The sequence below is a fragment of the Scomber japonicus genome, chromosome 9, assembly GCF_027409825.1.
Source record: "Scomber japonicus isolate fScoJap1 chromosome 9, fScoJap1.pri, whole genome shotgun sequence".
Classification (NCBI taxonomy): domain Eukaryota; kingdom Metazoa; phylum Chordata; class Actinopteri; order Scombriformes; family Scombridae; genus Scomber; species Scomber japonicus.
The window spans coordinates 32045910-32062342 of NC_070586.1; the positions used below are offsets into that span (position 1 = coordinate 32045910).

A 16433-nucleotide genomic window follows, 5' to 3' on the forward strand; every position below is an offset into this window, starting at 1 on the left:
AATGATGAAAATAGTTGTTTGTGGACCTCAGTCATTTTGTGTAGTATTTAGTTTTGCTTTACTCCTCGATGTTGATGTAATACTCCACCTTTGCCCCACACAGAGTCTCTCAAAACTATAGTAACATGTTTTAACTCCCACTGCCTGTTTTGCATAGCCCAACTGATCTGGAGCAGAGTGTCCGTTTATAAACAGCAATGAATCTATGTCACATGACTTGACCTGTGACTTGCCTGACAAGACACTTGCCTGTTGTGAAATCACTTCACTGAAGCAATAGTTAATTCTGTTTTCCTTAGCCCTACTGACCTTACCCTGCAGCACTGTACTGTATATTCTGTATATGTGAGAAGTGGGAGGTAAACCCTGGACAAGAGTTGGGAAAAGAGGAATGGAATATGATACAACTTTGATGCCTGTAATTTATTTCTGTCAAATTAGTCTTGCAATGCAAATGAAAAATACTAATTAATTGTATCAATGTATTGTATATATTAAATAATATAGGCAACACTGGGTGAATTCTCAATGATCATTCCCAGTGTAAAGTGTAAAATGTTTTTTTTATTTCAGACCTGGATTTATTGATTTCTTAAACCCCCACCTAACTTTGCTCCATGTTTGTCTTTCAGACTGTTTGCAAAGTCACTTCAGTGGATGGCCCCAGAAGTGGAGGCCAGATGGAAATTGGGTCACATGACCGCCTCAAGGAAGGCGCACTGAGCCTGGAACTGGCCAATGGGGTGAGTCGCTACCCTAATGATGATGAGGCATCTATGGAAACAGAGCAGCAGAGAGCAGGCAGTGTGCCTCCAAGGCAGTGCTGGGTGACAGGACATGGCAAGGTCAGTGACACCCAACAACGGCAACCATGTTGGAACACCAGCAGTAGTACAACCCCTGGTGAACCTGTCCACCATGCAGACATGGAGGATGCCCACAATCTGGTGGCTTTTTCTGCTATTGCTGGCTCCTTGCCTCCTTCTTCTTCCTCCTCCTGCCTGCTTGTGCAGCCTAACACAACCCAGCTGTATGAGAACTTCATCCGGGATATGGGTGCTGAGGGGTCTCAGGCCAGACCCTCTGCAGGGGCTCCTGAGGGAAGCTGCCAACCTCCAGAAGACCTGAACTCCCTACAGACAGCACTGAGCCAAGCCAAACATGGACATAAGCCCCCTAACTGCAACTGTGATGGGCCTGACTGTCCAGACTACCTTGAGTGGCTAGAGAAGAAGATTAAGTTGGCAGCTGGTGATGATCAAGGTACCTGCAAAATGGCTGATGCCCCCCCACATTCACAGCCTCACCTCCAGCAACCCCATTTGCAGCATCACCATCAGTCCTATCCCCAGGTGAATGGTGGACATCGCCTGTCTACTTCATACCCCCAGCAGCAGCAAGGAACTCAAGGCCCTCACTCAGACAAAGTGCCCTGCCCCAAACCCCCAATTCCCTGCTCTCCCCAGGTGCTCTCCATAGCCAAGGAAAAGAACATCAGTCTTCAGACAGCCATCGCCATAGAAGCCCTGACCCAATTATCTGGTACTGGTCCGCAAGCTGCTGGCTCTCCAGTTCAAGCCCCCTATAATAGTAACCTCCATCACCACCAACATACCCAGAACCTCCCATCTCAGCCCCCAAATGGCACTAGCTTGATCCCGTCCTCTCCTGGAACTTACTCATCCTCTTCACGCTCTCAATCCGTCCCTCCAGGACTACACACCAGCCAACAGGCTCCAGTGCCCTGTGAGCACCACAGGCCCCAGTCACAGGGCCAGCCTCCCCATGCTGCCCCACTCCCTTCCTCTACCTCTCCCTTTCCAGGTCAGGGAAAACCTCCAAGCTTCAACCCTAACCTCCAGCAGTGGCAGCAAGGCTCAGGCAGGCAGGCAGGCAACCCATGGATGTGTATAAAGTCTGAGCCCCAGTCTCACTATGCTGCTGCACCTCACAGTAGTTCAGACCCCATGTCAGAGCTTAAACAGCTGCTTGGTGACACCAGTGGCAAGTTCAGCAATGCTCCTTTCAAGCTTCCAGTCAGACAGCAGCTCAGCTTGAACCAGAATGGGGGTATCCAGGTCCAGGACAACCCGGCATTGGCCAGGATAAAGAGAGAGCCAGACTCTGGTGAGCACTACCATCACACTGCCTCCATGGGTCATTATGGCATGGTTAATGGTCAGCAGCAGGGTCAGCACTACCCTGGCACTCCCCTGTCCCCTGGCCAAGCATCCATCAGCCACTCCACTCAGGCAGCTCTGCAGCAGCACCTTCACTACAAGAGAAACCTCTTCTCTAACCACTCCTCTGGCTTTGGAGCACCAGGCCCAGGTGCACATATGGCTTGCCAAAACTTGAAAAAATGGTGGCCACAGACAGAGGTAGAAGGTTTGCCACATCTAGCCATCAAACAGGAGCCCAAGGAACCCAAGAAGAAAAAAAATCAAGGATCTCCTGTCATAAAAGCTATGAGTGGGATGCTTACAGGCCCCCCCCTGCCCAAACCCAAACAGATAATCATCAAGAAGACCAAGCAGAAAGCCTCCATGCCAACCTTCCTGCCTCAAACTCAGATCTCCGTACAAAAACCATCAGTCCTCATGATGGAAAGAGCCCCGGCCTTGACCGGCCAGCATATAAGTTCTCTCCCCCCCCTGCCCCTCCACAATAACTCCACTCAGGCTGCTGTTGCAGGCCTCCCTGCCCCAGCCCAATCTCAGGTATCCATTTCCAATTCCTCAATGACTCCCTCTTCCACTGTTTCTGCTTTGTCAGAAGACACTCCAGCCCTCATGGGCCCTCTGCCCCCACCTGTGGCCACTGTAGCCCATGCTAAGCCAGAGGAAGTGGGCAGCCTGGCCTCCAGTAACACCAGCACCACCGCACCTCTGACCTCCACATCTCCATCCAACACCTCACAATTACAGAGTCTGGTCAGCATAGACCCGAAGTACGAAGAACTGATCCGCCAGTTTGAGGCTGAATTTGGGGACTCAGTTGCAGATGTACCTGCCAGTCAGCCCATAGAAGAGACTGCAACAGCCCCTCATCTGAGGAATCAGTTCCAGACCAGTCCTCAGGACCTCAGTCCCACATCAATATCCACCTCCCAGACTGCTCCCTCAATTCTTGCCACTCAAGCCAGCTCCACAACTCATCCAGACGACCAGGAGATGGAAAACAACAAAGATGAGTCAGGGACTCAAACTGAAGCAACCTCGAACCAGGCACCCACAGAAATCCCTATGGAGGAGGAGCATGAGGGACCTCCCCATGGTCCTGTGTTTCAGGAGGCCATTCTGGACAAGCAGCATCAACGCCATGCATTAGAGGATACCTTTAGCATGCCATGTTCCCCGCTGCCTAAACGCATGAAGATCGAAGCCACGGGAGACGTAGCTGTACTTTCCACCACGTGCTATTCTGAGGAGGACACGCCTACTAAGGACAGTTTGCCCTCATCTCCATCTCTAAGAGGCTTCCTAGAGTCTCCTCTGCGCTACCTGGACACCCCTACCAAGAACTTGCTGGATACTCCTTCAAAGGATCTACAGGCAGAATTCCCCACATGCACCTGTGTGGGTAAGTCAATGTGTTAGTGTGTGTCTGTGCTTGTGTGTAGGCCTATGCAGGGGGATTAAGTTACTGTCCATTGATATTTTGCATTCATGATCTAATAAATATCACACCACTCTAAACATTATCCATTAACTTCTGAGTGGAGATAAATGTAAGTATGGTAAATCTAACCCATGTTACATAGAAGACTAAATGGGGTTCTAATAGCAGCAAGGACACATGCATATTTTACAGGGGCAAATCTTTTTGGACACCATTTCCTAAACCTGGAAGTGTTAATGTTTTGCTCTACCTATTGAGTTAAACATTAATTAACCCATAATACTGTTATACTTAATGCTTTACTCTTTACTCTTATTGAACTACACAGGTCCACTAGTTTTTTGGGTTTTTTCAGTCCCCCTCTTTTTCAGCTTGTCTGTGTGGATGCTTGTTGAATGCGTCTAAGAATGTGTGTGTTGCCAGGGTGTGTGGCTGCAACCATCTAAGCTGTTACAGTGTGAAGCACTAAAGGAGCAGGCAACAACAATAGCAGTGGTGGCAGAAGGAGCCTTTTGTGTGGGTTTGGGTCTGGCAGGCAAGCAGAACAGAGCCTTTGTTAGACAGAAAGGGGTTCAGTCCTATGGTTTGGTTTGTACCCTGCTCGTTTGTTTACAAAGCAGTAGGTGGTCCTATATTGGAAATGTATAGTAATTGATAGATTATGTTATATACTATATATCCACATTAAATAAGAAAAGAAATTGTCTGGCTCATCAGGTAGACAAAGTTAGTCCATGTAGATTTACTGTTTAATGCACCCACATGATTCTTGCCTGAAAGGTTTTGTTAAAACGGACCCTCTCTGTCCATTTATTGAGTCATACATTTTTACTCAGTTAATCAGAATATTACAGGTGTAGCTACTATTTGTTACTGTACATTAATGTAGTGCAATGATTGAAAGCTTTAAGCTTCAAGCCATACCAATCATCTTCTTGTTGATACCATGTGCTAACTGTAAGGTTATGAAGGGTTAAGCCCTGGTAAATAGACTATTGCTGTCCCTAAACATTAAAGTGGGTGCACAGCAGGCAGAGAGCAGCTGCAGTAAAACACTTGCTAGCCAGTTGCTGTTACTAAGAGGAAAGACCAACAGACAACAAGTCTTCATAGTAAAGCTTGGTTACACATTGCCCTGTCAACTCCCTGTAGCATAACACCACACTGTAATGAGACTGCCTCCAGTGCACACAGATACAGTATACAGCCATGATGTGCACACATACACACACACACACGGCAGCACACAAACACACACAACTTCCACACAAGAATTCCAAGAAATCCACTTCCTGCCCCAAGCCACGCCCTGGTGCCTCCCTGCACCATCAGGGGAATGTGACCTCATATTGCTTCTGAAGCAGAGAGACACACACAACACTGAGTATATGTCCACATTTTAGATAATCAGCTGGTAGTACTCAGCATTTATGCAGAAACAAGAGCAAGAGCAACAGAGTATTAGTTACCATATAATCCTGTTTTTAAACACACAGCAAGCAGCTACTAAGCTATGCAAGTCCATTAACATTCAATATAGAGTGCATTCAACTTCACACTATCACAAGGATTAGCACTGAAGTCATATGATGTGGTGTACAACCACAGACGGGTGTAGACTAATGGTGAAATGGACACACACACACACACACAAACATACACAAATACACACTCTCATACACAACATAAACACAGATGTATGCAGTGTACACACAGACACACCCGTACTCCCTCTTTGCACTCACACATACTGAGTCATTCATTACTACCTCAAAAGGCTTCTGCTTTACAAAGTGTCTCTCTCCACACACACACACACACACACACACACACATACACATACACACACACATACACACCACACCCTACAGTCACAGACCACTGTCTATGCATGGGGAGGAGATGTCTGTGTGAATTGGATGTTGCAATCAGCTGCACATTCTCACGCTTCTCATAGATGATTCGGCTTCAGTTTCAAAGTGTTTCTTTGGGTTTGTCCAAAAATACAGCAAAATACATCAGCTGCATGTCTGACCCTTTGCAGAACTCCACAAAAACTGAGTTGTGACTAGATGCAAAGACAGATCTTCAATCTTTACTGAGGTCAAGGAACATTTACTGTTAAATGTTTTCAACTTGAGTGGGACATTTACTCAGTTCAATGAGGCAGGGCAGACACTCATTAGCTTCAAGCATTAATACATTAATATTTGAGGCAGAGAAATGATTATGATCAATGCAGTTTACTAAAACATGTTTAAAAGTAGCTTTCACCTCAGAGAAATATCATGGTTCTGCTGTCGATGATGTAAATGGCCTCGCCTCTCTTTTTTGTGGTGGGTCATCTAATTTGTACACATCATTACACTAATTTGAGTAAAAGAACACATGTGTGAGTCAAATATCTTCCTCATTATCTCTCTGAGTACAATATGGAAGTTGAAAATGAATCATATACTTGTATTAACTTTAGAAACAATTCATATTTTAACTGATAATGACAGAATACCCAGACCAAATAATTGCTATGTTTAGATAGACTCAAGTATAATTTATTGATACAGATATGATACGGTGTGGAATTTTTCGTGGTGCTTTAAATATCCAGGTATTTGCTGTTTGCTCACTTATTTACCCTTCTTTCCTAGAACAAATCCTGGAGAAAGATGAAGGGCCCTACTACAATCACTTGGGATCTGGACCCACTGTAGCCTCCATAAGAAACCTGATGGAGACGAGGTGAGTCTTCTCTTCTCTTCTCTTCTCTTCTCTTCTCTTCTCTTCTCTTCTCTTCTCTTCTCTTCTCTTCTCTTCTCTTCTCTTCTCTTCTCTTCTCTTCTCTTCTTCCTCCTACTTGCTCTCACTCTCTCTGCCTCTCCCTCCTCCTCCTCTCTCTCCAGCTTCCCTCCTCCTCACTTTTTGTCCTCAGGGAATCTATGACCCAGAATCCAGTAGGAGGAACAGGAAATATCAGCATCATCAGCATATCAGAGGCAGAGCAAGAAGCACAGGGGCAACAGCAGATGATAGCTGAGAATGAGAGGAATGAGGGAGGGTGAAGGATAGAAATCAGATCACAGAGATATGGCAAACGATGGAGACAACAGAGGAAGGGAGGGAATGAGAGAGAGTGCATTTTTTAAATAAGGGAGTGTGCATTTTTATGCAAGATCAGGTGCAGTTATTTATATTATATAACACAGTCCTCGACTGCTCATCTGGAGTAGAATCAATTTTTACATGCAAATAATGCATGTTGAAAGCCAAATTCACACAGTTTTAAACCTCAAATGTATCTTTATTATGAATAAAGATGAAAAATATACTTACCATCAAATTGAAGGTAAAATCTAAGTGCTGTGTATTTTTTTAAACAGGAGAAAACAGAATGGACAGCCTCACCAAACCAGGCCAATAAGCAGTTGTCTCTTGGTCTGCAATGCATCAGCAGACTTGGCGATAATAAAAAGACAGATTGAGGATTAGAATTTATTCAATTTAGGAATGAACACCAGAAAGCTCCCCTGCTGGTAATTTTAATAACCAAAGCTGCTGCAGCCTCTATGGTGAAACTGTTGTTGGGCTGTCTTGGTTGACTGTTTTAAATGTAGACAAGCCATATTTAATTTATTTAATAGCTTGGTTAACACATTCTTCTGCTGAGTTGTGGTGTTGCTTGTGAGCCTCAAAATACCTCGTATCACACGTGATACTTGGTTGAGAAATCTTCTACAACCGAATGCTTGATTTTGTCATGCTTCACATGAACAGTGCTAAGCATTGTATTTTTAGCTGTTTTTCACAGAGAGACTGCATTTAAATAGTACCAATGAGTCATTAGTCCCTTGAGAGGACAGGTTCAGTGGGGGATGTTCGGCCAGAGCCCAGTTTTTGTTGTTTGAGAGATGATGAAAGATGTTAAGACCCCATAGTCCCTGGATGACCTATGACCCACCCCTGACCCCAGCCGGCCACCCTGTGGTGATAGAGCTTTCTCACCCCCCACTCTCAGCCACCTCAGGGTGAATCCTATTCAGCATGAGCCGCTTGCATTCACTGTCATGCCAAATCTACTCAGGGCTGAAGTTTTCACAATGGCAGGTATCAAGCTGCCAGGAGACCCGATATGTGCCGTGAACTGACATCTGACAAGTTCTGATGACCTACCCCCACGCAAATGCGATCTCTGACCCCAACCTCCTCCTATACATCTCCCCACTCCACCAATAGACCTGCAGAAATGCCCAAATGCACTCTACTTTTAAAGCACCTCCTAACACTCACATTACACATTATTTGCTTAGCAGGTGTATCCAGACCCATATACACACAAAACAAACAAAAATATGCATACCCAAAATAAGCTCACGCTTGCACATGTGCACACAAACACCAGCACAGAAATATCTGTGAGAGAGGGTCCTGTGCCTGGCATTATATAGAGGCTAGTGGGTTCTGGTTTACTCTTCCATGCTTGTGTGAATCTCAGCAGAGCCTTGTGAACACTCCTCTTCAGCCAGTACTGCTGAGGTTAGCCTATCTTTGTCAGAGTTGTTATTTACAATAACTCCTATAAACCCATGTAGGCACACAGAAAATACAATATTTGGCTCTAAAAATAAGAAAAGTTCTCATTGAGGTAAATCATGAAAAAATATATCGTTGATTAACTTATGAATAACAGGATTGTGGCTCCTATAAAAGCCCTGTACACCAAGCCAGCTGTTATCAGCTGCCCAGGTGCTGTTGGACTGCAGACTTGTGTCGTCCATAAGTTTTGATGTGTGGCACCATTGGCGCCACTTGACATCAGCAACCATTTGCCCATCTGATCATGTTTTATCTGATTGTTTAGCACAGTTTATTAGTAATTTCACCTTTTTTTGTCTCTATTATGTTGATGACAAGAATTGTATGCCGTTCAAAATGCAGCTAGTTGTGCTTGTCTTTGTAATGTTTTTTTGGATTGTGAATACATGCACAGAACACTTCATACTGACTGTCAGGGATAGTCTTTGCAGTGTGCAACTTTTAACAGAACACGTGAGGCCACAAGTCAGTTTTTATCAGAGCTAGTTCTTTAAAGTTCTGTCTTTGTGGCTCTTAGGGTGCTGACACATTGAAACTTATTATCACATCCACAAAGTTAGACATCATTTGAGGCCATTCTGGCTCTAAACACCAGTTGCTAAAGATGAAATTGACTTAACTGTTACTCTCTTCCTGTGTAGGTATGGAGAGAAGGGGGATGCCGTCCGGATTGAGAAGGTGGTGTACACGGGCAAAGAGGGAAAGAGCTCGCGGGGATGCCCTATTGCTAAGTGGGTAAGTAGCATCAAATCATATCACATCTGCGTGGGTGTTCTGAAAGTCCCTCATAATATATGAAAAGAAGCAGTAGCCTGGGCAGCATAAGTGTATTTTATTTTTTAGTTTCTCACTTTTTGAGTTACATTTTGTGACCCATAACTTTCAAAGATGATGTTTTTAAAAGTCAACAACTCTAAAACTATCAACCACTCAGTGCAACTTAATTTTGCTCAAGTGAGAGAAAGAAAAAGAAAGGGAGAGAAAGAGATATTTTACATACTTGTCTCACCTGACAACAATAATTAACAACAGATTTATGCAGCGTGTGTTTGTGGGTATATAAGTGTATAATAAGGGGTCCTGGTGAGACACCTAGACAAGATTTTCACACACAGTGAATAAATCAGTTGGAGGTCTTACTTTATAACAACTGCCAGGCTTCCCCTCCCTGTGTCACCCCTGACACATCCTGCTAATGAGTTCATGGATTCAAAACAGTCATCCTACTGAGGGAGGGTGAGTATGGGGTGTGTGTCTGTGTGTATTGGAGAAAGGGGGGTGTAGAAATAATACAAGCAGAAGAGAGTACATATTAAAAGATAATTTGCTCTGGTAAAGAAACCAGTTGTGTGTAAACAATTCACATGTAAACAATCCACCATTTAGCATCATAAGCAGATTTAAGATTGGTCTCAAGTCACCGAAGCATGTCAGATAGCAGTACAGGTCAAACTGTGTTGCATTGTTCTTTGCACTGTATTTCAGAAGCATGTGTGTGCTAAATGTTGCTGTTTTGTAAGCACAAATATTTATTAGTAACAAATACAGTAACTCTTATATTAGACAGAAGTATTTTTGCAACTGCCAGAACTGTAAATAAAGGTGTTACTGTTAAAGTGGCCTGGATGAGTAAAAGCTAAATCCATGATAAACTCTGTTTCCTATCAGGTGATTCGTCGTGGCAGTGAGACAGAGAAGCTGCTGTGTCTGGTGCGTCACCGTGCAGGTCACCACTGTGCAAACGCTGTCATCATCATCCTCATTATGGCCTGGGAAGGTGTCCCGAGGCCCCTGGCTGACAAACTGTACCATGAGCTTAGTGGCACCCTCACCAAATTTGGCAACCCCACCAGTCGACGCTGTGGCCTCAATGATGAGTGAGTAGCTGATGGATACTTCTCATCTGTCTGATGACTATTAAGCCGGCTTATATTTCAGGGGGTTCCATTGTAGCCAGTGGATATCTGGATAACAGATATCAGGACCAAGATGTTGTTGTTTACAGTCCGATTAGCAACTTGAGACGGTCCAGATGACATTTCAGCTAACCTCTAGCAACACATATTTGTGTATGAAATACAAACGATCTACAAACAGACACCAGAATGCTTCTGATAACAAAATCTTCTCCTATTGTCTACACATTCTGCATTTAGTTTTGGATATCTGTTTATAAAGATTAGATACTCTTTGCACTGGTTTGCTTACATACACATTTATAAATGTGCAGATGGCAGGAGATGGCTGTACCTTCACTGCACCTGCATGTCCTGTATTCTAGACACATTTTTGATCCCAAGTCATCATTATCAGAAGATTCAGGATTGTTTCCAAGGATTTTTTGCTGAAAAACATGCTTAGCTTTAGGGACAAATTCTTACAAGGTGGAAGTATATGGTCTAATTTATTCCTGTGTGTGAGTCTGTGTCAAGGAAAAGTTTAAGACTTCCAGGGACTTACACAGAATTATGCATCTTCATCACTAGATGTGTATACATTATTGTTAATGTGTCCTCCAAAAATTAAGCCATGAATGAATGTTGACACATCCTTGTTTAACTTGGTTTAGAAATAACCACCAATTAATATAAACCAAAAAAAAAGTCTTATTTCCCTCTTATATACAATAAACTGTGTTAACCTATTTAGTAATGGCACTTAAGTAGGTCAAATTGCATATGTTTGTGTTATAACAGGATATTGGTTCTATGGAGCTTTTGACAGGCTGGGATGATGTGTTGTTAACATTGATATTCCAAATACAATTTTTCTGTCACATTGTTGTATCTCAACTTATAGTGTGCCCATGATGTAAAGCATACAGGGGATACCCAATTTAACATGAAAACTGAAGATGCTCACTGTCTCCCCCTGCAGTCGTACCTGTGCGTGTCAAGGCAAGGACCCTGACAGTTGTGGTGCCTCCTTTTCCTTTGGCTGCTCCTGGAGTATGTACTTTAATGGCTGTAAATACGCCCGAAGCAAAATGCCACGCAAGTTCAGGCTACAAGGAGATCATCCTGAAGAGGTACTCATCATATGAAGACTCTTTCTTTTATGCAATTATATAAAAAATATATATTAATGCCAACAAACAACTAGTCAATGCTTTTCACCATCGATATGATGGGGATGGTGCCTGATTGACATCTTGAAGCCATCTTTGTATTTATGAAGCAGGGTCTAGTGACATTTGTAATTTTGTGTAATTTTAAGCTACCATTGTGGAGCTCTGTCACTGTATTTTGTACTTACCTGTGATCCATGTTCTTACTTGTCAGGAGGACAAACTCAGGGATAACTTCCAACATCTGGCAACTGAGGTGGCTCCTTTGTATAAGAGGCTAGCCCCACAGGCCTACAGTAACCAGGTTTGTGCACAAGCAAATATCCTTCATTTTACATTTACTTACAAGTGTGTAAACTCTCACTCACATAAGCGTGCAAAGTCCCAAGGACTACACTCAGTAGGGGCCCCACTGGAGATGTAGTGCACGACCCACCTGGGCACTCTCTTAAGTCTCTGAACTTTCTCTATTCATTTTCTGTGGTAGTTCTTATCACTACAAACGTAATCCCATCTCTGACCACAATGTATGTTGCAATGGCAGAGTGGCACTGTCTGTATTTCCGCTCGTTGACTCAGCAGGAAGTGAAGATTGCATAAGCTGCAGTTCAAAGTTTATGAGAAAATCAGCCAAAATATGAGTTATTTATACTTCTTATGTTTGTGGTGAATGAAACTCACAAGACGGAAGTTTCAGCCTTTCTGAGGCTTATTAAAACTTATTTGCTTTCTGCATGGATGAGGCCAGACTATCTAACCTCACTGTACTGTGTGTTGAGCAAGACATAAACATTGATAAAGACAAAGTGGTTGGCAAGTTTGCCACCATGAAGGAGAGGAGGATGAAGTTTTAAAAAGGGACTGTGAGATGTACAACGTTCCTTAACCTGTTCAGATTAATTTGTTCTGTAAAGGATGGTGGAATGCACAAATGGCCTACAATAAGATACAGCAGGTTGAGCAAGGACAACAATTAGTGAGTGAAATGTAAATACTTAGTCTTTACTAACTTACATTTTTAAGAACTCAGTCAGAATGTTAATATGTTGTTAAATTCCATGTTTACTGCATCGCTTCACCTTTCTGTGTGACAGTCTACTTTATTGTTTGAATGAACAGACCTTGTATAGTGTTGTAGACTGCTGTGTCTATTTTCTGTTTATTTAATTCCTGTGTAACAAAGGTACTGGCCTGTTGCTGTCTATTGGTGGTGGTGCTGAACCATTTGAATGTGACTGGCAACCTGTTTTCTTGGTTTTTCTTTAGAACAAGCTTGTCTGATAAATTGGCTTCACTGTATGTTTTCTTAGGCATAGGCATGCCTGGCCCAAACAGTGTTTATTCATGGACAGGATATATCAGCTATTTTACAGTTGTGAATCTTAAAATGACTTAGGAAGAAGAGCCCCTCAAGAATTCTCCGCCCCCTCTGTGTTGACAGTGTAGCTCTGCCCTTGCTAACTCACTGAGGCCTTTTACATAGCAACAACCTAATGCTGCCACCAGTTACACCTTTCATCTTTCTCATGCAAAATGATTCATACTGGACACCAGACCACCCTGACCTCGGTAGAAAGAAGTGCTGCCTTTAACTGATGCATGTCTGTATCTTGGATGAATACAATGTAATTAAAATATTAGTTCCCTCCTGTAAAGTCACCTCTGTCTTCCAACCTTAGTGCCTGACAGAGGCTAAAGCTCCAGAGTGCAGGCTGGGTTTAACAGAGGGCCGACCTTTCTCTGGAGTTACTGCTTGCATGGATTTCTGTGCCCATGCTCATAAGGACCAGCACAACCTCTACAACGGTTGCACAGTGGTAAGATCACTTACTTTAATTTGTATTTTGGTGTAGTTTGGCACAGTTTACATTTCTTCTTGTCCCTCAACCCTTCTGTCTCTCCCTGTTAGGTGTGTACGTTAACCAAGGAGGACAACCGTAAAGTGGGGGAGATCCCTGAGGATGAACAGCTCCATGTGTTGCCTCTTTACAAGGTCTCACCCACTGATGAGTATGGCAGTGAGGAGGCCCAGCGCCTCAAGATGAAGACAGGAGCCATCCAAGTGCTTCAGGCTTTCCGCCGAGAAGTACGAAAGTTGCCCGAACCTGCCAAGTCCTGCCGACAACGCCGTCTGGAGGCCAAGAAGGCTGCCTCGGAGAAGAAGAAAAGCAAACTCCTGCAGCAGGCGGGAGGGACACCAGACAAAACAGTGGTCAAGGCTGAGGTCTGCGTCACCGAATCCCCTCTACCCCAAGGCAATAAAGGTTAGTCACTGTTTTGTTTTGATTGCATTTGTAACAAACCTTGATTGTGTTCAGTGTCTATCAATAGCCATCTAACAGTAAGATGTTACAAATTATATTAAATTGTTTGACATTGGACTTCATTGGTCTTCTAGCATAAAATGCATTTGACAAGTTAGGTCTTGTTTGTAACTTACCTTCCTTTGTTTTAAACATCCAGCAATTATAAAACAAGAGGTGAAGCCCAACATCAAGAAGGAGCCCTTCAATGGATCAATAGATGGATACCCTGTGCAGACAGCAGACCCATTCAACAACATCTATCCACACCCTGCCTACTATGCAAGGGGAGGCCTCCCCCCACCTGGCCAGCCCTCTGCAGCAGACCCAGTAAACGGTTACCACCATAATCTGCCCGCAATGCACTATGGCTACTACAACTACCCCCCTAACGCACTTTTCCCCCCTAAGCTGAGGACCTACGAGGGTCGAAATGGCGGTAAGGCTGTCCAGGTAGACAAGAAACCTGACATTCAGAGTCTTCAAAGCCTTCAGGCCAGACTGGCCCAGTCCATTCCTGGCCACCCAGAGCAAACCAACCAAACAAATCACAGCGCTTACACCCAGCCTCTTGACTACAACCAGTCCCGTCCTTCCTCTGTCTCCTCTGAGCTCTCCAACAGAGGCACTCCAGTCATCAAACAGGAGCCTATGGATGTTCCAGTCTATGAAGGCGTGGTGCCAAACCAGGCTGGTGCCCACACACCTAGCACCACCCCCCAGCCTGCTGCCTGGCCAGGGCTCAAGCTTAATGGAAATATTGTTCCCACAAGTTGGGACTGCCATCTAAATCCTAAACAAAACCCTGAAGCCTCATTAGTGAACCCAGACAAGCAGCAGTTTCACCAGCATCCCCAGCAGCGGCAGCCCTCTCCTTACCCCCAGCAGTGGTCACCCTACCCTGGTTCAAATACCCCGATGGCTTCCCCTGCCCCTTCACCATCCCTGCAGATACCTCCCTCTCCATCTCCCTCTCCTCACCTAGGCACAGCACTCCCGGGTAACATACACCATGGGTCCCCACGCCCTCTAACCCCACGCCCAAGCACCCCTCACCCAGGTACACCACAGCCTGGCACCTCTCACTTAGGCTCAGTTACACCACAGCCAGGCACCCCCAGGCACTGGCCCAGCCCTGCTCCTAGCCCCCAGCCGAATCCATGGGCTATGGGGCCTGCAGCATATAGCCCTGGTTTGAAGCACAGCAATCCTGCAGGAGCCTATGCTGACAAGATCTGGGCTAAAACCGGTGAGAGTCGGTGTTCTACTCCCCTTGGGCTTCAAGAGAAGGCCTGGAGGTCTTGTGGAGGTTCAGTGGCAGGCAGTACCCTTTCCCCTGCCCCGGAGGGCCGCCTCTTCCCAGATGCCCTGCAGCAGTCAAATCAGGCCTGCTGGGACCCCAGCCGAGCTGAGAGTGATGTTGAGAGCACCAGGGGTCGTGAATATGATGATGATGAGGTGTGGTCTGACAGCGAGCACAACTTCCTGGATCCAAACATTGGTGGTGTAGCAGTCGCACCTGCTCATGGCTCCATCTTGATTGAATGTGCGCGTCGGGAACTACATGCCACCACTCCACTCAAAAGGCCTGATCGTTCCCACCCCACCCGCATCTCCCTGGTCTTCTACCAGCACAAGAACCTCAACCAGCCCATGCATGGCCTGGCTCTATGGGAGGCCAAAATGAAGCTACTGGCAGAGCGAGCACTCCAGAGGCAGCAGGAAGCAGCTCTCCTTGGCCTCTCCCAGGAAGACATCAAGGCCCTCAGCAAGAAACGTAAGTGGGGTGCTACAATGGCAGGGGCCAGTCCAGGACCTGGACAATCAAAAGACAAGAGAGAGGGGCCAGTGACGCGGTTAGCCCCCACGTTCCACACCACCTCTATGGTTACTGTGTCTCCCTATGCCTTCACCCGCCTCACTGGGCCCTACAGCCACTTTGTCTGAGGTCAGACAGACACAAACAGACCGATAACTATGGAGTGGTGCAGTGGAGGGCTGGAGAGTGTGTTGAACAGGATGAATGTCTCTCAGCCGTCCCGCAGTCTGGCATCTCTCCATCCTGCCCCCTCCGCAGTCCACTTAGAGGAGGGGACATTTTTATTGTTTTTTACCTCATGTCAGGCAGTGGTTTGGGCTTCAGACACACTGCCTGTGGTGCTCTTCCTCTCTCTTCCCTGGAGAGGAACTCCATTGCTTTTTCTTGTTTATAGAATTTTAATGATTCTAATTATTGCTATTATTATCAATATTATGATTGCTATTGTTACTGTCAATGTTGTTATTACAGGTATTATTATAATGAAGACTTGTTTGTTTTTTATTATTGCTGTTTTCATTAATGTTATTATTAATGATGTGATTGTTTTTGGTTATATATTTTTTTAAATCAATTAGTCTGAGTCAGTCAGACTCAGACATTTCCTTTTTCCATGTTTGGAAAATGTGTACCCTTTTTTCCTTTGTTTTTGTGTTAATCTTCCAGCTGTAGGGGAGGAGTCATTATCTGCCTGGCAGGACAGCAAATCAATACTAAACAAATATTTAAAAAGCCTTTCCTGTAGGCTTGCCTTAGATATTTATCTCTATATTGACTATATACAGATATGTATCTTTTATTTCAAAAACCCGGTATAGACCACCATAAAGGACAATTCCAATTATTATGAACCTGGGCTTTCATTTCCTAGTTTTGGTCATTTGTTTAAATTAAAATTACTTGAAGGCTGATGTAGCCATAGTTTTCTAGCAGCATTGCTGTCTAATACACTAAACACAGTCTGCTGGAACATATATCTCTGTATATTCTTCCAACAAGGACCCCCTGAAGTCAGTTGTCAAAGCAGTATAGT

General features: G+C 44.6%; 1 protein-coding gene across 2 annotated transcripts in view; it reads left to right on the forward strand.

The window, feature by feature from the left end:
* tet3 (tet methylcytosine dioxygenase 3) overlaps positions 1 to 16202 on the forward strand; it is a 30402-nt gene extending 14200 nt beyond the window's left edge. For both annotated transcript variants that reach the window (XM_053326068.1, XM_053326067.1), the window contains exons 2-10: positions 633 to 3582; positions 6270 to 6360; positions 8853 to 8946; positions 9880 to 10088; positions 11089 to 11239; positions 11493 to 11582; positions 12958 to 13095; positions 13188 to 13542; positions 13742 to 16202. In XM_053326068.1, the coding sequence (XP_053182043.1) occupies positions 681 to 3582; positions 6270 to 6360; positions 8853 to 8946; positions 9880 to 10088; positions 11089 to 11239; positions 11493 to 11582; positions 12958 to 13095; positions 13188 to 13542; positions 13742 to 15528 (5817 nt within the window). In that variant the 5' untranslated portion in view covers positions 633 to 680 and the 3' untranslated portion in view covers positions 15529 to 16202. The remainder of the gene's footprint in view (positions 1 to 632; positions 3583 to 6269; positions 6361 to 8852; positions 8947 to 9879; positions 10089 to 11088; positions 11240 to 11492; positions 11583 to 12957; positions 13096 to 13187; positions 13543 to 13741) is intronic.
* The last annotated feature ends 231 nt before the right edge of the window (positions 16203 to 16433 follow it).